At 39.2% G+C, this 23,235-nt stretch overlaps 1 protein-coding gene across 3 annotated transcripts in view; it reads right to left on the bottom strand.

Annotated features, from left to right (window-relative positions):
• The window catches only part of pdgfrb (platelet-derived growth factor receptor, beta polypeptide), a 62,316-nt gene that overhangs the window by 6,877 nt on the left and 32,204 nt on the right, over positions 1-23,235 (bottom strand). For all 3 annotated transcript variants that reach the window (XM_017703794.2, XM_017703793.2, XM_017703792.2), the window contains 17 exons: positions 23,143-23,235; positions 21,327-21,457; positions 17,732-17,897; positions 13,628-13,808; positions 13,328-13,443; positions 13,039-13,162; positions 9,952-10,160; positions 8,273-8,367; positions 7,903-8,035; positions 7,260-7,364; positions 6,424-6,534; positions 6,152-6,314; positions 4,405-4,571; positions 2,707-2,822; positions 2,305-2,427; positions 1,741-1,852; positions 513-612 (listed from right to left, as the gene is read on the bottom strand). The exon at positions 23,143-23,235 is cut by the window's right edge and continues 165 nt beyond it. In XM_017703794.2, coding sequence (XP_017559283.1) covers positions 513-612; positions 1,741-1,852; positions 2,305-2,427; positions 2,707-2,822; positions 4,405-4,571; positions 6,152-6,314; positions 6,424-6,534; positions 7,260-7,364; positions 7,903-8,035; positions 8,273-8,367; positions 9,952-10,160; positions 13,039-13,162; positions 13,328-13,443; positions 13,628-13,808; positions 17,732-17,897; positions 21,327-21,457; positions 23,143-23,235 — 2,245 coding nt within the window. The remainder of the gene's footprint in view (positions 1-512; positions 613-1,740; positions 1,853-2,304; positions 2,428-2,706; positions 2,823-4,404; positions 4,572-6,151; positions 6,315-6,423; positions 6,535-7,259; positions 7,365-7,902; positions 8,036-8,272; positions 8,368-9,951; positions 10,161-13,038; positions 13,163-13,327; positions 13,444-13,627; positions 13,809-17,731; positions 17,898-21,326; positions 21,458-23,142) is intronic.

The raw sequence follows: 23,235 nt of genomic DNA, 5'->3' as shown, positions 1-23,235 counted from the left end.
CTGCATTGTGCTTGGTGATGTAAGACTTGAATGCAGCTGCTCAGCCATGGAAACCCATTCCAAGAAGCTCTTTACGCTGTTCTTGAGCTGATCTGAAGGCTTATGAAGTTTGGAGGTCTGTAGTGATTGACTCTCCAGAAAGTTGGTGACCTCTGCACACTATGTACCTCAGCATCCACTGACCCCGCCCAGTCACTTTACGTGGCCGACCACTTCATGGCTGATTTTCTGTTGTTCCCAGTCACTTCCACTTTGTTATAATACCACTGACAGTTGACTGTGGAATATTTAGCATTGAGGAAATTTCACGACTGGACTTGTTCCACAGGTTGCAGCTTATCTCAGTGCCACGCTGGAATTCACTGAGCTCCTGAGAGCAACTGAATTCAATGATTTCGATGGGTGAGTGAATATTTTTGGAAATATAGTGTATCTTGCACATTTCATGAAGTTTACATTCAGTTTAAAATATTTTACAAATAAAAACAGCATTGTGAAAGGATTGGACATACATTTCCTCTGAGGCATGCATGGGTTTGGCCATGCGGTATCCTCTTTTTAGAGCATTATAGAACAGCTCATTCATAGGCAGATCTGGATATGGAGTTCCTCCTGTAAGAGAACCATTCTTTAGTAAAAAGTCTAAATGCAACATAAAGGTGAACATTTTATCAGTCCTTTACGAAAGTTTTGGCGCTGCAGGTCAAATGGCATCTTTTGTTGATTTTCTAAGTGACAGTAAGTTCATATCCTTTATGGAGAATCCATTTGTTCAAACTTTATTGCACAAATACTGTTTATTTTCTGAATCACATTGCAGCAAAAAATAAAGCATAAAATGTGGCCTGTGCAAAAGTTATGTTTAACTTGGATTTTAGAATTTTAGATTTTAAACTATTTTAAATATTTTAAATTTTTAGAAAATGGCATGTTTAGGTTTGTTTACTATAGAACCTATAAACTTATCTTCACTTCATCAAAGCATGTAATGTGACCAGTCATTGACCAAACCTTTGCACAAGACTGTAGATAAATGCATGGATTGTATAATACATTTCACAGTATTTTTCAAATTCATGTATATTCAAACACCTCAATAACTCTATAAGACCTTTGTGATGGCTGTTTTAAACTCCTTAGTAAATTCATGCTTAAAATTCCGTTCAATATATAAATACAAGAAAATCGTTATACTAGCACAGTAATAGAGCATAAGGGGTTTACTCCATTTCTGTAGCTCCTGGTGGCCTTTCCACTGGTGCAATGAAAATTGACTGATATTTTAAACTAATATAATCACAAAATAATAGTTATTCTGGTTACTCGGTTATCAGATTAACTAAGTCGCTGTTGGTTCTGTGTGTGTAAAATGTTGTGTTGAACTGCTAGTGAGCAATGAGGGTGAAAAGGAAGAGGTGAGAACCTTCGCTAAGAAAACAATTCACACCTCTCCACAAAGACAGACATGCTGAGAATAAACAAACAGCACAACTGCACAAACAACTGCATACATACCACAATTAAAAATTCAGCACAATAAAGAAACACTTATGAATGTGCCTGCTCACCTATGAAGACAAACATCCAGCTTGCTTCAGGTTTTGCAAATCATACACATCCATCAAAACATATTCTATCAACGTTATTGAAGAAAACAAATGTATAACACAAAAACCGAGTGACCTCTAAAACAGGCAGAAAGAGCCGTTCATGGCTGCTGTAAATGGTTTAATATCTCACCTAGAGTAAATATCTCCCACAGTAAAATGCCAAATGACCAGACATCACTTAGTGTGGTGTAGAGGTTATGGAAGATGCTCTCTGGAGCCATCCATTTCAGGGGCAAGAATGTCTGCAAGAGTCAGAAACACAAAGCATTTTAAAGCTATTTACAAATGTGAATATAAACCGGTGAACAGCAAGATGCATTAATACTCTGGAAGCAAATAAACATGGAAATAAATACAGGACAGTCATGGAGACACACAACAGATTATAGATGAGCCTACCCATTTAAAGTTCAACATATCCTCAGAAGACAAGCCCAGGTTCTAGAGATCTGGTATTAATCTTATTTTTTTAAACAACTATGAAGGGCTTTCAAGCTTAAGCTATGGTGGCTATGGTTCATAGACCATAGTTACTCCTCAGACCATGGCCGGTCTTCTTTTATTTTTACTGTTTAAGCTGGCATGAACCCAACTATTCTTCAAATCACTCCATCAAAAAAGCAGCATGGGTTTTTCCAAACCCTCTGCCTTATCCAGAACTCCATGAGAGCCTTATTTTGAAATCTGTACTCACACTGCCTTTGGAGATGTAGTTGTTGTCATGCATGATGTCTCTGGCCAGTCCAAAGTCACAGATTTTCACAAGCTTTCCCTCACAGATCAACACATTTCTTGCTGCCAGATCCCGATGAACACACTGGAAAGCCCAGAGAGGAGAGAGTTAGAGCTACTGACCATAACGCAGTTAAGAGCAACACAGTTCAGAACAATTTCAGACTATATCATAACAAAGGCAGCTGTCTGAGGACCTTTCAGAATACAAAATAACAAATAGAATACTTTTCCCTCTGTACTCTTAGCTCAAAAACCATGCAATGATTAAGAGATAATGGTTTCTCTTTCACATACATTCAATTCTAAAACTACAAAACATGTGGCAGTAAATGGTGGGTGGTTTGTATATCTGTTCCAGTACATTTTTAGAGGCCAGGAACTCCATGCCTTTGGCCACCTGGAAGCTGAAGCCCACCAGGTCAGTGTAGCTCAGAACAGGAGAGTCACTGATAACCAGAGAAAGGTCCACTCTGTGACCTAAAACACACACATACATAGACAGGTACACATTAGCCTTTGAATTGATGCAGAACATATACAGTACAGTGCAAAAGTCAGAGACCATCCTTCCTTGTTTATTTTCAGTCAAAAAGGCCATTAAGTACAAGTCCTTTATTTTTCAGGGGATATTTTTGAGGAGATTAGACATACGATACTCTGCCTGCATAACAAAGGGAAATGGCAAAGAATATACACCAAAATGATTTCATGTAAGATTTTTTTTTCTCAAATAATTGTGGGCTGTTTCTTTTGGTCCAATAATCATGAAATTTACACACAATGTAAAGGACGACAGGGATTTTCATATTATGAATATAAAATAGAGATACATGGTTTTGTTCCGACAGCAGGCAAAGGCTACCCCAGAGTGCAGACCTCAGCATCACTGAACGTGTTTGGGATATTTGCATAGTGCATAAAGTCTTTCAAAAAGAATGGAAGTTGTAATAAAGGCAAAGAATGCACACAGTAAATACTGAAAAAAACTTTTTATATTTAACTATTGAGGCTTTTGTTTCATGTTCTGTACATTACTGCCCTCTTGGTCTGTAAATAAAATCAATCAAAGGTGGCGTTTGAATTTTGCACAGAACCATATAGTCTCTATAAACATGACTGAGCAAAATTATATCAACAACAAAGTAAAGTATTTCAATAACATCAAGTATTTTGCCTCAGACCTCTTGCACTCACATCTGCCCAGCACCTGGATGGCATGTGCAGACATTTATTGATGTCTTGCTGCCAAAAAATACATACTAAACCACTACTTTGTCATTTTATTCTATGTGTGTGTTTGGATGTCCAATATACCTCTAAATGTCTGGCTACCATGAGTATATGGGTATAAACTGTGGCTGTGAAGTACCAAGATTATAGATACATTCGCCATCTCTCAGTTCTGAATGTGTGTAATTCAGAGCCTCCTTATACTTTCACTTTATTTTTATTACTTTTCATGCGTGTTAGGAAGTCAGAGACCACACACTTCCTCTATTCACCATATACATGAAATGACAAGCACCTACAAAACACACAATGTACTGCAGCGGCTCACAAAGGAGAAGGCAAGGCTGGAACTGTAAAAAAAAAAAAAAATCGCACTGCGGAGCTTGGCCTAGTCTTAGTTTAACCCTAGTTCCAAGGTCTCTGCCATCTTGAAGTGAGTTCTAGGCTGGTTTAAACAGTGCACTCATTCTTAAATCCTGATGGATGTTCCACGTATGGCACTAAATGACTATTAATCAGCTGTAAATGTTTTGAACAGCTGACCAGCACAGACAATTCACTGCTCTATCAGTGTAATTAGAAAAGAACTGAAAACCTGTTAACTCTAAATACGGTTAATAAGAAGCCAATGTGCAGTGTGTTTTGAGTCCTGTTTTATGTTCTTTTACTGAATACAGAGAAAAGGATCTAAATTACTGTCTTTCAGACCTGACTGTGTGCTACAGATGTCACAAATAGTGCTTAGATTGAAAAAAGCTGGAGTATTCCTTTAAAACGGTTTCCTACAGGAAAAAGGCTGTTTGGACTTCTGGTTAGCTGTCCTGTGTACCTTGCTCCTGGTAGATGTCCTGTTGGTATGGGGACTCATATGGAGAGGGCTGGATGTCTGCGTATTTGATGGTGTCTGCGAGCTCTTGCATGGGCACATATTCAGTCATCTCCTCTTTACTCATGTCCATATAACCACCATCACTCACACTGCCAAATGACACGTAGCTGCAGGAGAGAAAGAGAACAGCGCGTTCACTTTAGTCAGTGATAGGACTGATTAAATATCTAAACTTAGAGAAAGACATGAAGGTCTGAAAATGTCCCCAGTCTATATAGTACATACATCAAATCTAAGCTGTGAAAACAGCCTGATTTAAATTCATTTTTTTGTGATGTCATAAAAACCAGTACATATCCAAGACATCTTACTATGCTTTAGAAAATGTGCACTGGAAAACCCATCATGGAGCTTTGGAACATCAGCTTAAGAAATCTATGAAAAACCTTCAAATTGGATTTCTGCTGATTTTGATATTTGATTTCTGTGTAATCGAGTCGATACTTATTTAAATAGCGCTTTTTACAACAGGTGTTGTCACAAAGCAACTTTACAGAAAAAAAATAAAAAATTGAGGTCCAAGCCCCAGTGAGCAAGCCAGTGGCAAGGAAAAACTCCCTAAGAGCAACAGGAAAACACCTTGAGAGGAACCAAGCCTCAAAAGGGGAACCCATCCTCCTCTGGTTGACTCCGGATAGCAAACAATAACAGCAGAAAATGAGATTTGACTGTTAATATAAGATCAGAAAAAGAGTGGAAAAGCAGGAGTGATGTCTAATGTGTAATCCAGTCATTGAGATTGAGTGGTTTGATGAGAGACTGTGACGTGATGTTCATTTAGAGAAAAGTATAGATTTATTTACAATGGTGATGATAAGAACCAGAGGATGCAATGTTTACAATGCAGATATAGCCATTGTATGTTAATGTCTAAAATGACTAGTGAATATAGATGTATTCTGAGTTTTATAATAATGTTGATGGTAAAATAGGGATAAATTTGGTAAAAAAAAGTTTTCTATTTGCTTTACAACACCTTGCATATACCTTTATCATAAAAGTATCATAAAACAATGGCTCAGGAATCAGGTAGCATGTTCGCAATCATTTCATGTGGTCAATCTTTCAGGCATGTGGTTCCCATCATGACCACTGTTGTGATGGGAAGCGAGGAGGCGGACGCATGTGCAAATCCACAGTCATGGTCAAAATAGTCCAGGGTCAATGAGCCAACACGGATAGATCGGGGACCAGACATGACATAAACCAGAATCAAACAAACAACACGAGTACAACCAACAACACAGACAGAGATTCAAACAAAGCAAACAGAGACCAGCCAAGACAAGGAGCAAACACAGGGCTTAAATACACAGGGAAAACGAGGGACAGGTGGAAAACAGGTGGAAACAATCAGGGGCGGAGTCATGAAACGAGGGGGCTAAACCAAAACAAATGCACATGGGCTAAACCAAAACACGAACACATGGACAGGTCTGGGAGGGGCCAATCGTGACAATTGTGAACAATTCTGCCTCTGTAAATTTCTCTAGAACATAGCATTTCACACCAAACACTTTTTTTCCATCTTAATGATTCACTTATCCAACAATTTTCACAAGTTGGTGAAATTGTACTATGCCACAGTTCAAAACTGTGGAATAACTTGTCATATTCATACTTTTACATAAATATACAGGATTGTATTTCTGTGTGGATCCATTTAAAGCAGCTCCCACTTCCATACCCTTTTCCAGAAGGCACCTCGGAGTCCAGGCAGATTTGACTGTCGTTGCCATTAACAAGGTGGTTCTTGTTAGCATAATGCTGCAGAAAGCTCTGCTTGTTTCTGTGCAGGTAGTCCACCAGGTCTCCATAGCGACAGTACTCCGTCACCAGGTACAGTGGGCCTTGAAGGGTGAAGAGATAAAGCTATTGTATCTCTCTATAAAGCAGTAATACTGATATTCATGAGTGTCTGACCTTGTAAAGTGTTGGTTAGTGTTTGGAGGACAGTACCTTGTTTGGTGCAAGCTCCCAGCAGGTTGACAATGTTGAGGTGAGGGCCAAGGTGGCTCATGATCTTCAGCTCCGACATCAGTGCCTGAGTTTCACTCCTACGTGCCGTGGCTGCAAGACATCAGAGCCAAATAACACACAACATAGCATGGATTTATTAGCATTAAAAGCACATTTAAAATCACCGTTGTGAGAAACTTTAAAGGAAAAACATTCTTAACCCTCTGTTAACCCGAGGTCCTCCAAGGCATTTACATCTTAAAATGCCTCTTGATATATTTCATTGCATTCTAATTTATTTATAATAGTAAAGAAAAAAAATGTAGAAAAGCTAATATTTTTTCAATTTTTTCAATGTATGAAAATATTGTATCATTTATTGCAGAATAATTATATATAAATATTTAATATATATATGTATTTTTTCTTCATTGCCATAAACTGAAAAACAAAATCAGAAGTACAGGCTCAAACCTGTTGATACTGAAATTATCTAAAAATATTTCTTATGTACAATTTTTTATGTAACTACCTATGTAATTGTGTAATTGCATATAAATACATTTTAATGTGAATAATAATAAACATCTAAAATGGAAAGGTATTTTATTATCTTCATTAGCTACAAAATATACAGATGATTTAGGGTAGCTGGCATTTATAAATGGTCTGGCCAAATGTACAAATGTAGGACAGCTGCCGTTTACAAAAACAAACAAAACATTTTCTAATTACAGCAACTAATGTTCATCAATTAGTACTGAGAAATAAATATTTTTAAACACAGCAAGAACTAAACACAGAGCGCAGGTCATTTTGTGAGAGTGATAACCTACATTTGAGCATTTTAACAGCAACTTTAGTGGAGGACTGTGAATGGCTGAGTCCATATGCAGTGGCCTCCACTACTCTACCAAATGCTCCTGATCCCAGAGTACGACCTGAAACACAAGAGTTCAAGTTATATGTTCAAGTTACATCCAAGCTGTCCTCAGAGTATTTTTGTTTCAGAGAGATTCTTTAGCACTGGAGCAATGAGGCTAATATAACAAATAATGATTGCTTATAGCCCACCTGTTAGCATTGTTCCACCTGCAAAGACTTGCCTTAAACTGCCTTGAGTTGTTGAGTAATCGCAAATAGACTAAAGCAGTTTTTGAAACTGTATATACTGTTAAATCTATTAAAATGAACAAAAGACAACGCTGGTGCTACTGTTTTTCACTGTGAATTGTACTGTTGTCCATTTTTCTAAATGACTTAAGATAAATGTGTATGTGTAAGCAGGCAGTTTGGATAGTGGTGATGGGTGGGATATAAGCTTCCATTACTTGCTAACTACATTAGCTTAACTAAAGGAGCACACTTAAAAAACTAAACATTTGGCTGATGGACTACATTGTAAGGGAAAATTGGGTAAACAGCAAGTTCTACATCTTTGCAATCTTAAGGTCCCACTTGACCATCCCCAGCTCGTACCAAGCACTAGGCTGTCTCGGGGCATCTCCCAGGCCAGGTCGTAGGGCAGGTGGATGGGGTCCACATAAATGTACTCATGACCATCCAGACTCACTGACTCAATCACCTTCCACCTGATCTCATATCTTGGTTTCTGCAGACACACACACACACACACACACACACACACACACACACACACACACACACACACACACACACACACACACACACACACATCAGAATAAACTGTGTCTTGAAGCCAAACACCCATACTCAGCTTGAGCAGTTCAACTCTGTCAGTAGGCTCATGAAAATTGTAGTGGCAGTGTAAGGCATTTAGAATATAATGTTAGTGGTAAATGTGTAAAAAAAAGGATATCCCACTGACCTTCCTCCACACGGCAATGAGGATGATGATGAAGATGATAGCTATGACAACCAAAGCCAAAACAGCAGCCAGAACAGCCACCTGAGAGAACAGAGCTGGAGAGAAAAACACACTTTTTTCAGCAGAGTGAAACCAGCGGGACATTTTGGGCTTATTGAAAATACATGTATTAAGTAGATAAGTAGATACAGCTGAGCTTGTTCTTACCTTCCTTAGGCCTTCAGTGCAACTCCTGAAGGCCAATTGGAGAGCTAGCTTAGCTTCTAATCATGTTTGTTTGCTTCAGCACCAACATATTTAGGATTTGACAAGAGAATCAACCAATCATGCCTTGATTTACAATGGACAGCACCGATGTTCAAACATAATTTTAGGCCTTCTGGAAGTCATCACTGTTAATTCTAGCTGCTGACTAGGTTTCAATGAGGTGTTAGAAATGGAAAACTAAAGCAGCAGCTCTATTCCAGAGCTCTTTTTACTGAGAGTCCCTGTAATGTTTCAAAAACATATGGAATGTCTTTCACAAGCTTTAAATACCTATCCTACTTAATCTAGAACAGTCAAACAATGTTCTTGTGCACCAGCACTAACTTAGCATTAACATACTACTAGAATCCCATAGGGGTGCTAGGAAACAATTACTAAAGCATTGCTGCATAAGTTTTTTTTTCCCTAACTTTTACATTTTGACTTTCATGGCAAACCAAATGCCTTGCTCTAATAGTCTAATAATGCTTTGCCCTGCATTTTAATTGCTCATTAAATCTGGTCTAAGCTTCAGTACAACGCAATAAATGCAACAGACAGGTAAATATAATGGGCACATTTTACACCTATTTCTGTACAAAACACGAAATCTTCAGATCACATTAAATGCACTGAATATTTTAATGACTCAAACCATGAGAACAATGAGCACGAACTGTCATTCAAGAGTTTGAGAGAGAATCTGCTGCCGGTTCTGAAGAGCAGTGATAGATGTGTGTAAGGGACGGCTGCAGTGTGTGTGAGAATGTGAGAACAAATCCATATAAAACCTCTTAACATGTGAGTCAGTGTGTGTGTGTGAGTGAGTGAGTGAGTGAGTGAGTGGGTGAGTGAGTGAGAGAGAGAGAGAGGGAACTGCAGCTGTAAGCCACCCACACACATACACACACAGACACACACATGTATGCCTGCCCCCCAGTGTTCTTTACTGGGCTGCTTCAAAGAGCTACACATTCTGGGTGTTAATGAGGTGGGATTTAAAGGGATCAGGAGCAGGGACTTAAACACAGGTCCAGCTGGTTTTGTGTACAGTTGGGTTTGAACCCCACTGGCCCTGGTTAATTTACCCCTCCCTGCTGTCTATGTAAAGCTCACTTTACAGAGGGCCCTTCAGAAAAACTACACTGTACACTGTAAAAACAACCCCGACAAAACTTTAAAGGTTCACTCTATATTCTAATTTAACACGTTTTGACTCCAAAATTCAAAGGTTTGGAGAATATCATATTAGATGGACAGATGAGTGTATTGGTTGAATGTATGGATACTTTATCTCAAAGTTAACTACAATGTTTTTTACGAAAAAGTTTTTTTGATTTTGATTTTGATTTATAAAGAGTTTTTTTTTACAGTAGGGTACAGTACGCACACACTCTCTGAAATTCATTAACCCACAGAGCGGCAGGACTCACTGCTGGTGATGAGTTTGATATCCCGTGCACGAGCTCCTCCCTCATTTTTGGCCAGGCAGCGCACGGTGATCTGCTGAGGGTGGAGGAAGATCACCTGACTGTGCACCTGGTGGATCTTGCGCGTGTCATTGTAGGTGGCATTAGTCACAATGTTGATGCTTTCCGGATGGGACACCAGGGGGCTCCACGCTACGCTTCTGTTACTGCATCTGAAGTGCAAGGAGGAAGAAATACATTAAAACAATGATATACAGACAGGAGGAGAGCCTAACTGACACACTGAGGTGCCTGTAGTGCATTAGGATGACAGGGGTTATAGATAATTCATATGAATGATTTTTTAGAAGTGCACTCAATGCTTAATGCTTAGCAGTGAAGGTCCATTGCCATGATGTAGGGTGTGCTCAGGGACAAGCATAAATGGAACTGCTTATGCTGTTGAGGTTGTATCTATTCATGTATTTCCCATCCATTACAGTGTACATTAGAGGACCATAAAGGCTGAACATTTACATAACGACTACAAAGCTATTGCATAACACACCAGTCATTACGCCTGTGATGTTATGCCTTTTCATCATTATTAATGAATGGGGGCCACCAAAAGGTGAAGTGATGTATTACAGAAGGCTAGACTACAGGTACACTAGATGCTGGGTGGTTGACCACGTTCAGTGTAAGATTTCTCAGACAATGAACCATGTATTCAGAGACATAAAAGCCCAGTTATGAATTAAGCATATCATATAATGGACATTGAATCATGAAAGAGAAAGAATTATGTGCCAATTGTGAAATAACAGTTATGCTAATGATAATAAATGATGGGAAATATGATAATAGGAATGACTGTAAGGAGGTGTCTAAGGGATATGGCTACAAAATGCACAAATGTGACAAGAAATAGGGACACTCCTCTTGCCTCTGGCTGGTAGTTTAGGGGCAGTAGCATCCAGACTTGAGGACTAACAGTAATCAGAATACAAATAGAAGTAACTGTACGCCGTTACAGAAAAAGGGCAGAAATCAGATAATCAGAAATCAGATACAGACAGATACTTTAATAAAACAGGGTGATTTCTAGCAGGACTGCACCAAAACTCTTGTAGGCCAAACACAATTTTTTGGACGGTGAAAATGATCATTTTGTTTCATAATTTTGTTTGCCTGGTTTAAAGATTTTTTCATGAAATTTGTTTTTAATTGCTGTTGATGCAATTATAAGATTAAGATTAAATAGACAAGTAACCAGATTAAATCACTTTAATGTAGGAATCATCTGGATTAGGTTATAGATTACTTTTTTTTAAACATCATGGAAATGCCACCAGTTCCAGACATGCATTCTGGTAACAGAGGCGATAACTCAGCACTTGCATTGTTTTCCATGTAATTATTGACAGAAGAAAATGGTGATAATAGTGTAATAAAAGTCTTGACCAGAATACTTTACCAGAATATATCTTTAAAGTAACCTTCCCAACTACTGTAGCATCCCTGAGCACCTGCGTCCCTGTGACCTGTATGTACCACATAGCATGAGTGATGGTTGATGAATCCTGAGATTAAAAAAAAAAAACCTCATTTCTGTTTTCAAGATTACTGTATTTTGTTAAACTCATATTTTAATAATAATAATAATAAAATAAAATGAAATGACCTGTTACTATCTGGCACTAGCCTCCTTACTGGATTAGATTGTCAGCACACAATGCGGTGGCGTGTAGAACGGGATTAGGATTCCACATTAGTTTAGTGACGTTTGTAGCTGGTGACTAATCTGTGTGTATATGTGTGTAATGAGTGCTGGTTATTGTAATGTGATGAAAGAGATTCCCTTTGCGATGAGTAGCTCCTTTTTTAATGACTAGTCTAAATGAAAGCATTTGAACAAGTTTGGCTTCGCATGCACTACAAAATGCTGAATGAGAATTCCATTGATTTTTCTAAACATTTGTGTAATTAAATTATTAAAATGCAAACAAAATCATTCAGAGTGGATATAAAATGGTCCTTTGTAGAGAAACTTGCCAGATCAGAACTGTTAACAGTGCTGGTAATAGGAACCAGCTGCCTGAAGAGTTTCATGTGTTCAAAAGCTCTCTGCAAGTTTTATAACAAAATGGTTATGAAAATGCTGCCTGATGTTTGAAACCCTGTTTTATGATAGTTTTAAAGTAAAAGTTTGGTCTATTTTTTTTTCCATTCATGGTGGAGAGGTACATGCGGGGTGTTGTAAGGCAAAATAGTCCCCAAAGGAAATGTGTATTTTTAAATGTAATAGTATTTTACCATTACCAGTGTTGCACATATAAACTCAGAAGATACATATAGATTCACTGGTCACTTAGAATATAAATAAAATGGCTATATTTGCATTGTAGACATTGTGGTTCCCATCAACACAACTTATTTCAGCAGGTGATTTGTAGATTATTTTTTTTAATCAGTGGAATTTCCCTTTCATTGACAGCTGTATACTCTTGGATACACCTGCCAAGGTTACCTTCCATTCCAATGCTACATGGAATGGAAGGTAACCTTGCTACATAACACTGACATGACATGTCATAGCAGATGTCATATGCTGTCATGACAGATTATGTCCAGTGATATAACCATGTCATGTTACAATGCTATGACAGATGTCATAAAGTTTGATGTCATGAAAGCTAACTAGAGTACACAGCAGAAATTAGCATGTGAAATAAGCTGCCATGTCATCACACATTACAGCATCTCTCAGGCCAATTAACGGTAATGGTAACATCCATCCATCCATCCATCCATCCATCCATCCATCCATCCATCCATCCATCCATCCATCATCTTCCGCTTCTCCGGGCATAATGGTAACATGACACTGTTATATTACTGAAAGAAATCTGTCTCATGACAGCGTATGACATCAGCTATGATATGTCTATGGCATTATTATGCCAATGTTACATAGCAGAGCTGAAGTTAAGTGTTACAAACAGTTTTTCTGTCAGAGCAGGACGGCCACCATCGCCGTCCCACCACTGGTATTGCTTGAAGTCCCTTAAAACACTGCTGCTATGGACAATGATGATGAAGAGTGCTTACTTGTGCATGCCATCACAGCTCAACCACTGAATGCTGGGAGAAGGAACTCCCTCGGCCACACAGGTGACAGCATGCTTCTTCCCCGGCAGGTGATGGTCTGACAGCTCTGTTATCTGAGGAGGAGCTGACCACAGAAGAAACTTTTCAGAGGAAACTTTAACAACGTGGCCCGAAATAGAAAACAAATCAATACATCCTCGCTGTAATGTGATGTTATATCCTCACAGCCCATTAGCCTTTAAGGTGCCTGTCTATTTGTGGAGATAGAATGAATGGGCATGTTTCTCACCTTTAACCTCTAGGTCAAAGATCATCTCTTTGGAAGCATCCTCGTTGGCAACTTGAACAGAGTAATATCCTTTCTGCTCCAGCCGGATTCTCACAAGAGTCAATGTGCTGACATATCTGAGGAAACGAGGTACGCAAAGAGAAGCTACGATGAAGCAATATGTCCTGTGTTTGCTTTCCGGCAGTGTATTTTTCTACATTAAGTGTCTTTTAAATGCTGAAACACAGAAAGTCATTTAATAGCAATTTAGCTACTTTGTGTAAACTGATTCATTTGTCATCTTTCTAAGATTGTGGTTACCTGGTCTCATGTTCCTGTCTCACATTGATGATGTTGTCCCCTTTGATGACGGCTCCGTCTTTAGTCCAGCGGATGAGAGGTTTGGGGTAGGCCTCCACCTCCACCCTCAGCTGAATGTTCTCATGCAACTGGGCTGAAACGTTGGGGCCCATGAACGAACTCAGTGCCACAAATCCTTTCTCTGCAGAATGAGACCAAGCACATGAGTGAGACCAAGGTTATGGCTTAGCTGCTTCACCTACAATCAGCGAGCTTCTGCCTTTGACATTCTTAACTAATAAGTGATGCAGCACTTTTCATCTAGTTGGTCCTTTATAGCCTAGCAAATGTAACTATGTCCAGCATAACTCTGGAAAAACTTTACAATACACCATTGCATATTTGGATGCAGACAACAGAGACTCAAGTCCTATTGACACCAGCGGGAAATCCTGAAATTTTCTTTAGTGATTGTTTTATCCCCTTCATGACTAGATGTTGTGATTCCTAAACAAGCATTTTCACATGAGCTGATTTTAAGGAAAAACTATTTTGGTTCAGGTGCCTCCTGCAGTTGATTTTGCCCTGAGAGACAGAGCAGGGTGAAGTGCACAACACAAGATTTAAGCAGACTTAAGCAATTTTTTTGTCCCACTGACTTGAGTAAGCATGCTCTATCGTGGTTTACTATACATACATATATATATATATATATATATATATATATATATATATATATATATATAAAAAACATCTTTGATGATGCTACCAACCTGGGAAAGTGACACATGAACCCTACTATCTCATCAGTTTGAAGTGTCACTAATTCAATATCCAATGGCAACATCCAACCCTCAACTTGGAAGAAACCACTAACTGCCCATTCTTTGATGTCAACTGATAGACTTTCACAGACAGTAGTGTTGTACATGGGACATTGTACATTGAAAGGGAGGGCCATCCTGCCCATCCAGAGGCAACAAGGCCAATTTGGATTTCTGGTCACAGATGGCTGTGGCATTGCCGGTGAACAAACAATTTCCTGGTGATAGGGCTTGTGCTTAGACAGTTGAGTCACTCAGGAGGTCCCACAGGCAAAACACAGAAATTTAGAAAGCATTATTCATGTAAAATATTATTCATTTCATATGTGAAAGGCCACACTATTAGGACAGATCATGTGTAGTTTTTCTTCTTGTTGTGTAACTGCAATAGTGGCAAATTTACTGTCATTTCTAACTTGACTAGTGTCAATTAGCTATAACTACATTGTACAGCTCAGTAATGTAATGTTTAAATCTGGGATTGTAGCCTTTTTTAGCACTTCTAATGTATAGTCCAACTTCACAACAATTGCTATGGAAAAAAATAAATAACAGTGGTGGGCAGGTTCCTGAGTGGCGCAACCATCTAAACGTTGGCCCTATCATCAGGAGGTCACGAGTTCGATCCCTGGTGATGCTAGAGTCATCCGTAGCTGGGAGTCCAAGAGAGCACAATTGGCCTTGCTCGCTCCGGGTGGGTAGGATGGCCCCCCTACTCCCCCCATCACTCAGCGCGATGCTAGTAAGTGCAGGCGTCAGTCAGCTGACGTAACAGATCTGGTGGTTGGCGCTTTCCACCGAGCACGTTCGGCTGTCCCGTGACGTTGCGTGAGCGGCAGTTTGAAAAGGTCTCGGAGGAAGCCTGTGCTAGCCTTCACCCTCCTAGCATTGGTAGTATCATCTGACTGGGGGAGTCCTAACTAGTGGATGGAATTGGAGACAACTAAATTGGGGAGAAAATCGGGTAAAAAAAAAAAAAAAAGATTTGTGGGCAGAGCATAGAGACCTCACTTACAAAGGACCTACAGCAAAACAGCTCGAACTGAAAGCTTTCTTTGTGGAAGTTTTCAAACTAACTGCAAAAGTTGTCATCACTCCCCTCAAGATGCTTCATAAAGCTAATGATTATATGCATAATTTACACTTAAATGCCGCAGGGTTCATCATCACTTACTCATGTAATGTACTTTGTGAAGCACATTACAGGTAACTAATCATGTAAGCATGCTGCAGAAGCACAGATGCTTTCACAAAGCCTCCCATTGAGCCTCTCTTGGCTTCCAGGCAGTTTTTCTTTCCTTCATAGACACTCAGTGTGCTGCCTGCTGCCTGGGCTGGAGTGGGGGATGGACCTAAAGGAACTGCTCTGTGCATTAGTGCTGTGGCTGTGGTTTTGCAAGGGGGTAGGGGAGCACTGCTTAAACATAATACACCTCATTTCAAAAGAATGTCAACATTTACATGCATGATTTGCGCCATGTGGAATCCTTAAATACGAGTTAGTGTATGCCATGAAAGCAAGCGTTCAAAGACCGAAGGCCTGCTTTAATTGGCTGTTTAAAAGACGCTGCTGTTCAGGTTCATTCAGGTTCACTTCAGTGGTCGGTTCAAAAATGCCAACCATTTAGTGCATGGGTGACTTTATGCTTTACAGCCATTTAGAGATTATGATGATTTTTTTTTTAGTTTTCTCAATATCCTGGTTCAAATCTCATTCTCTGAATCTAGAAGTTATGTTTTCCTTTGCTACATGTGAGGTTCTCTGCACTACATGAACAAAACATAACACAACGTACATCTACATCCCCCAGAACTGTGGTCTCCAACCCTGGTCCTGGAGAGCTACCTTCCTACTGAGATAAGTTCCAACTTGCCCTGCCCCCTTAATAAGCTATGGGCCCACTGGCAAGCCCAAAGTATTATTACACACTTCTATACCCTATGAATAGCTCCATTAGTTTGCACTGAAGTCTGTGAAGCTACTGAATAATAAGCCTTGTATGATACAAGCCTGGGGTTAACGCTAATATGCTAATACATCTGATCCAGCCAATCAGGGACTTGGGAAGAAGTTGATTAGCTGGATCAGGTGTGGCAAATTGTGGTTACAGGCTCTGCAGGAAGGCATCTCTCCTGGACCAGGGTTGGAAACCACTGCCTCAGACTGTCTATTATAGCATCTTTGCACAGGCCCCTTGTGGTGTTGATGCCAGGGGCTACACAGCAAATTTTCAAGATTTCAGCATAATTCAAAGTGATTTGGAGTGCTTTGAAAAATGGTTATTTGTAAAGAAAATACAAATCCACTCACGTTTCTCACATTTCTTTGCAACGGTGTTAAATAGGAACCAGGCACTGTGATGTCCCAAACACAAATATATATATATATTTTATTTACAATCCAAAACATGCAGCGGATTTGCATGTGCTGCTTGAGTTTTTATGTGTAATGTTGATAATGATAAAACAGTGATCATCTGAAAAGAAAAAAAATCATTGGGAATTATTTTGCCTCACTGCTCTGCATCTCTACACCATTAATGGATTTTAAAAAACATGTTTTAGGCCTCTGCTCAAATATCATAAATCAATGTTTCAGGCATTAGGCAACATATTCATAATCATTTCTTGTAATAGCTTTGTGTTAGGCAGCTTTTAGAGGCATTAAATGATTTAGATGTATGGTTCCTATTACCACCACTGTGAACAATTCTGAGTCTATATGTTTTTCTAGAATTAGCATTTCACATCAAACCACTCTGGCGGACTTTGTTTATGTCTCAAATCATTTGAATATGCAGTGTTTTTGAAAAATAGGTGGAATTCCCCTTTAAAAGAAAAGCTTTATTTTATTAAATCAGGCAGTTCAGCAGTTATGAGACAAAATGACCATATGCTGGTCAAAGCAATGCATTTAATGTATATGCAGAGATGATACTGCTAGAATTGCAGTTCCACAATGCTGCCTCGGGCTCTTGAGTCACTGTTGTTAAATTCAATTACTGAAGCGCAGACTGATTTTTGTCCATTTTGAGTAACAATAAGAGGTGACTAAGTCTGAACTACATTTCTTTGCACTTGTTGCTTGGTCAAAATGATAGTTTGTGACACATTTTTGTCACTGTTAGATTATTTCCTATTCATTTAAAAATAGATGCAGCAACAGCATTTAAAGATTCTGCTACTTAAAATGTGGAATGAACCCTTTTTTCCATCTGTATAGGAGTTAACCAGCATGAAAATGCAGTAAGCAGAATTCTAAAGTATGAGATCCTGCATGAGGTCTGCAGTCAGGACTTACCCAGCACAGTGATGTTGATGCTGGCTGAAGTCTCTTGGTTGCCCACATCCTCATGCGCATGGCAGACGTACTGTCCTGAGTGCACCAGCGTGGCATTGGAAATGTTCAGGCAGGAGCGCATGCTGATGGTTGACAGCACATCTGTCAGGGGCTCTATGTCAATTACCTGAGGGCCAAAACGTCACAAAGAGGTCAATGCGAAGCAACAGCTTGATAGGAACACTAGTAAATGCAGGTGAGGGGCAGTAAATTGGTTGGAGCATCAAACCTATGTGGCATTCGGGTAGACTGCCTAGTTGTCAGTGCTACAGCACTGTGTTGGTACCCACTGGCCAGAGCACTTCACATAAATTGTACTGTACATGTAAACTGACTCTTGAGGTTCATCAGCTTTGGAGTTAAGCTCGGATAAAAAATTCTTCATTGTAAGTCAAGAACTGTTGCTTTTTGCTTACAAGTAGGGCTGTTTATTGCTTGGTGGCCCCAAGTGACTGCTAACACACACACACACACACACACACACACACACACACACACACACACACACACACACACACACACACACACACACACACACAGACACTACATCTATATCTTATATACATATATACACAGATGCAGTCAGGACATTTCCTTTTTTATTGTTTTTCATTTTATGACATCATTTGAAAAAGGCAGTTGCCTTTTATGGTTTGTCATGAAGAACAGGCCAACAGAAATGACTAAAAAATATTTCTCCATTTACTTCTATTCAAAGTTAGGAAGCTTTTTCCTTGTCCTGTAAACTTACTTTTTTGGAGATACATTTTTTGTAATTCTGTTTACTGAACCATATGTAGTTAAAAATGAATAAAATATAATTTTATTGTCATTACTGCATACAAAATATGTATGGTGACAAAGTCAAGTCAAGTCAAGAGGTTACCAAGTAGAACATTTTCCCCAAAATGATCAGAAACAGCCCTGCTTAGAAGCAAATTGTATTCACTTTGGGCAAATAGTGCTTAGTCTTTGTAGTCAGATAATAAATACTCAAAACTCATTTAGTGCATTTATCTGAAGTCTCACAACACATAAAGGAATAAACTGGCTTTAGAGGGCTTGGCTTATTTCTCTTACAACAGAATGGCACTTTATATCCTCATACAAAACACCAAGACTGGATGCTTTGATCATACATGAAGTATATCTCTACTGATAGTACTGACATTGCCTGATAACCATCAAAGACACAATACCAACAGTTTATGGCTTGTAGAATCTATGATACTATGATGTTCTAGCAAAGCTCATTCTAGCACAACATTTGCTCCAAATGGCCATTAGTTTTGACCGCTACACTCCGTAGCTTTTCCAAGTTTTCACAGTTAAGGGAGCACTATACATGCCCTGATCCTTTAGCAAGGATGACTAGATGATACAGGAGACTCACGGAATCTCACACATAACACAAATTAGCCTCAACTACACACACTTCTAGATTTCATTCATTCTGAGGTCTCAAATACATCCTTAGTTATTTCACATTTACTTCTGTCTATCTCTCAGTGAGCACTATTTCACAGATGTTTCTCAAATACGGCTTCTTACAAAGATTCTTCCACCACCGGAGGAAATCTTTTCTCATTTCTTTCTGTCCTCTGACTGATGTTACCTATAATGACAGACTCTGCACATTCCAGGAAAAACTGTTTAACCTTCCTGTCAGCTCTTTCTTTTTCTGTTTACAAGTTCAAGCTGCTTCTAATGCTTATGGAGCTCCCTGGAGCTCAGAAACGGGCTATTCATCAAATTAGTAATATCTATACGTCAGATAGAACCCATACTCTGACCTCCACAGCGCACCAACATCTTTTTGACGCAGACAGAAAGCCAGAGCCAGCAAGACTTTCATGGGAACATAGACTTGGTAAAAGTTTTAACACTTCGAGTAATATTTTGATTTCTTTTCAGTAAATCCATGTCACAGATTGAAGTAATAAATTAGGCTTTGGCTTCAGGGAGCTTAATGTAAAAAACTAAAAATAAAGCTCTTTCTTTATTTTGTAGAACTGCTGTAGAAAAGCAAAAGAACACAAGGTTGTGTGTTATCGCAAATAACATCATGGCTGCGATGATCTACTCGCTTTCTGCTCATGCCTGCGACAGACTCACAGCCGTGATGTTACTTGAGGTAACACATTCCCTCTCAATGTTAAGTTGCTAAGTTAATACATAGTGTAACTGATCTAGATCACTGAGCTCCTGAGATTTATTGCCATGGACACTTGCAAATCAAATCTTTCGTCATTGGATTACAGTGAACTTTGTATGTTAAGTTGTACTCTGTTATAAAATATGTTTCTTTTCATGGTTCTTTAGTAAAAAGCATTTTTACTGTACAGAACCATGAACACTCAAACAACCAGTTTCATGCTGTAATGGTTCTTTGTATGGTGAAATGGTTCCTCAGATTGATGAAGAATTTATCTATGTTTCTATATAAGTGTTCTTCTATTGTTACAATGTGAAGCTTGTAACATCAGCAGAACCTTTTTGGTGCTATATAGAACCATTTTTAAAAAGGTTATATGTAGAACCACTGTCTGTACTAAAGAACCCTTGAGGAACCGTCCTTTTTAAGAGTGTTAAAAGAGTGCATATTATTTAAAAATACATGACTGTAGCCAAAAATGGTAAGTAAAACTAAACGGTTTTGATTACATTTTAGTTCACCTTTGGTCGCCCATTGTTCCCTCTACAGTTATATGGAAAGGTTAGAGGACCTCTGGCCAAGTGACACATTTTGTTGATTTCTTGAGGTAAAAATAAGTTAACATCCTCTACACAGAACTTTTTAGTTGATTAATTAATTAATTAATTAATTACGTGTATTTATTTGCTGGGTTCAACACATTGGAAAACATAAAATTTGCAATGTGCCATAACTTTTGCTCAGGCTACAGGTTTTATCCCCCCCCCCCATATTTACTTAGTAAATCAACATAATATGTAAATACTAGGTGCTTATAATGTAAAAAAAGTGACCTTAAAATATCCATGCACATCCCTGTCATCATTTTGTTAGTCTAAGGCTTGGAGCGGCCAAGTTAAATATTAGTTGTTCGTTGGAAGCCTCCACTTCTTCTTTCTACCAGCAACTAGCTTGTAACTTTTTCTAGATGTTAAAGATCCAGAGCTCTCTGTCTGCCTGGTGCTATTATTAACATCAAATAACGTCTATAAGTGTTTTTCATGTTTTCCCATCTGAACAAGCACTAAGATACTGTGGGTGGAGAAATGAGATCAGAATCCTTTTTCTCTCTCTCTCTCTCTCCTCTCTCTTACTCCTAGTTCTGTTTCACATTATCATTCATAATGAATAAATGACTGGTCAGCAGAAAAAAAGGTGTCTCCTCCAGTCTGCTGTCTTTCTCTCCTTCTCCTGCAGATTGAAAACTTTAATAAAAATGTGTTGTTAATAAAGAGCTCTCAAGGGCTAGGTGTGGCGGCCCATCTTGAGGTAATTTGGGCTGCTGGAGCTTCTCCAGAGGGGTCGTGGCGCTGACACCAAGCGGAAAGAGAATATGTGGAGGTTTATTTTCAGCCCACTCACATCTTTGTTTGGGAAGTCCCAGTAGAAGAAGACCAGCTCCACTCCGATGGCGGTGCAGTTAATGCTGAGCGGCTCGCCCTGTTTCAGCACCGTCTTTGAGGCATTGATGTGGGCGTCCAGTGTCTCAGGAACTGTGACCGTGTGCACAAGAGAGAGATAAACACACATATACACACAATATAAGCATTGTTTTAACACGGACTGTTACAAATCATTGGTTTAAGAAAAGGAGGGGTGGATTAATGCAAAAGAATGGTTGAGAGACAAAGCAGACAGACTGAGTCTGAGTCACTCATGAGCAAATGCATTGGGAACTGAGCGCTTTACTGAGCATCCTAAAGCAGATCGGCCACGAAAACAGCCTGAGGTGAATTCTTTGCATTTGTGATGTCATGAAAACCAGTGTATTTGGTGCGTCATAGAAGTCTTAAAGGTGCTGTAACAGGCTTCTACAGTAGATCTGAGAGTAAGATATTTTATAGTTTCTATTTATTTATTTACGTTTCTTTATTAGCAACTTTCCTGCCTGTAAGTTACTGTAAATTGCATCGTTTTGTATGTTATTGTAAGCAAATGCACCGTTTTAAACACCCAAACTTTTATAATAAAATAACAGTATTTTGTTGTGAAATAAATATTATAAACTTACAGAATGTTTTTACATTGAGTCCCTTCACTGCATTACAAAGCCTTACATACTCTAAAGGTCACTGATGGGGTCAAAGGTGACAGACAGCCAATATTCTACTGATTGTTGACAGAAGAGGATGTGCATGTCAGTAAGTAAACAGAGAGAGAGAGAGAGGGGGGGGGGAGACAGAGAAAGAGAAAGAGAGACAGAGACAGAGAAAGAGAGAGAAGAGAGAGAGAGAGACAGAGAAAGAGAGAGAAGAGAGAGAGAGAGACAGAGAAAGAGAGAGAAGAGAGAGAGAGAGAGAGACAGAGAAAGAGAGAGAAGAGAGAGAGAGAGACAGAGAAAGAGAGAGAAGAGAGAGAGAGACAGAGAGAGAGAGAGAAGAGAGAGAGAGACAGAGACAGAGAAAGAGAAAGAGAGAGGAGAGAAAGAGAGAGAGAGAGAGAGGGAGAGAGACAGAGAAAGAGAGAAAAAGAGAGAGAAAGAGAGAGAGGAGAGAGAGAGAGACAGAGACGGAGAAAGAGAGAGAGAGGAGAGAAAGAACGAGAGAGAGAGAGACAGAGACAGAGAAGGAGAAAGAGAGAGGAGAGAAAGAGAGAGAGAGAGGGAGAGAGAGAGAGAAAGAGAGAGAAAGAGAGAGAAAGAGAGAGAGGAGAGAGAGAGAGAGACAGAGACAGAGAAAGAGAGAGAGAGAGAGAGAGAGAGAGGAGATAGAGAGAGTAAGACAGAGAATGGACTGAAAGTAAGAGAGAGAAAGAAAGAAATGGAATGAGGACGCAAGAAAGAGTGAAAGACAATAAGCGAGGGAAGCAGCAGGAGAGAGTGAACGAAAGCTGCATCCAAAACCACACAGCACTGTACTACACATACGATACAAATGATGGACTTACACTGGTGCCGTTCTGTGTTTGACATACTATTTAGTTTGGTAATATGCAGTTCTGGGTCCAGGCAAAGTCTAACCTGGGTTTTTACATCTAGAGTTATTTTTTATGTTTGCCTTGATGTCAAGAAATTACATAAGCATGGAAAAATGTGAAAAACAGAAAATTGTACGCAGAGCAATAACTTTTTAAATGAAATTAAATATTTGATTAACATCAAAACCTTGCATTTACTGAAAACTACTGTGAAAGCCACACTTCATTCTCCAAGGCCTTCTCTGCTGCTTTAGGCTCGTACCTAAGATGCTAAAGACGTAGTATAGTTCACTCCACTTCTCCTCTCCATTCAGTTCTCCTCTGCACATGTATGTCTGGTCCTCCAGCACGGCTT

The sequence above is a fragment of the Pygocentrus nattereri genome, chromosome 11 (assembly GCF_015220715.1).
Source record: "Pygocentrus nattereri isolate fPygNat1 chromosome 11, fPygNat1.pri, whole genome shotgun sequence".
Lineage (NCBI taxonomy): Eukaryota > Metazoa > Chordata > Actinopteri > Characiformes > Serrasalmidae > Pygocentrus > Pygocentrus nattereri.
This window is presented reverse-complemented; position numbering and strand designations above follow the sequence as displayed.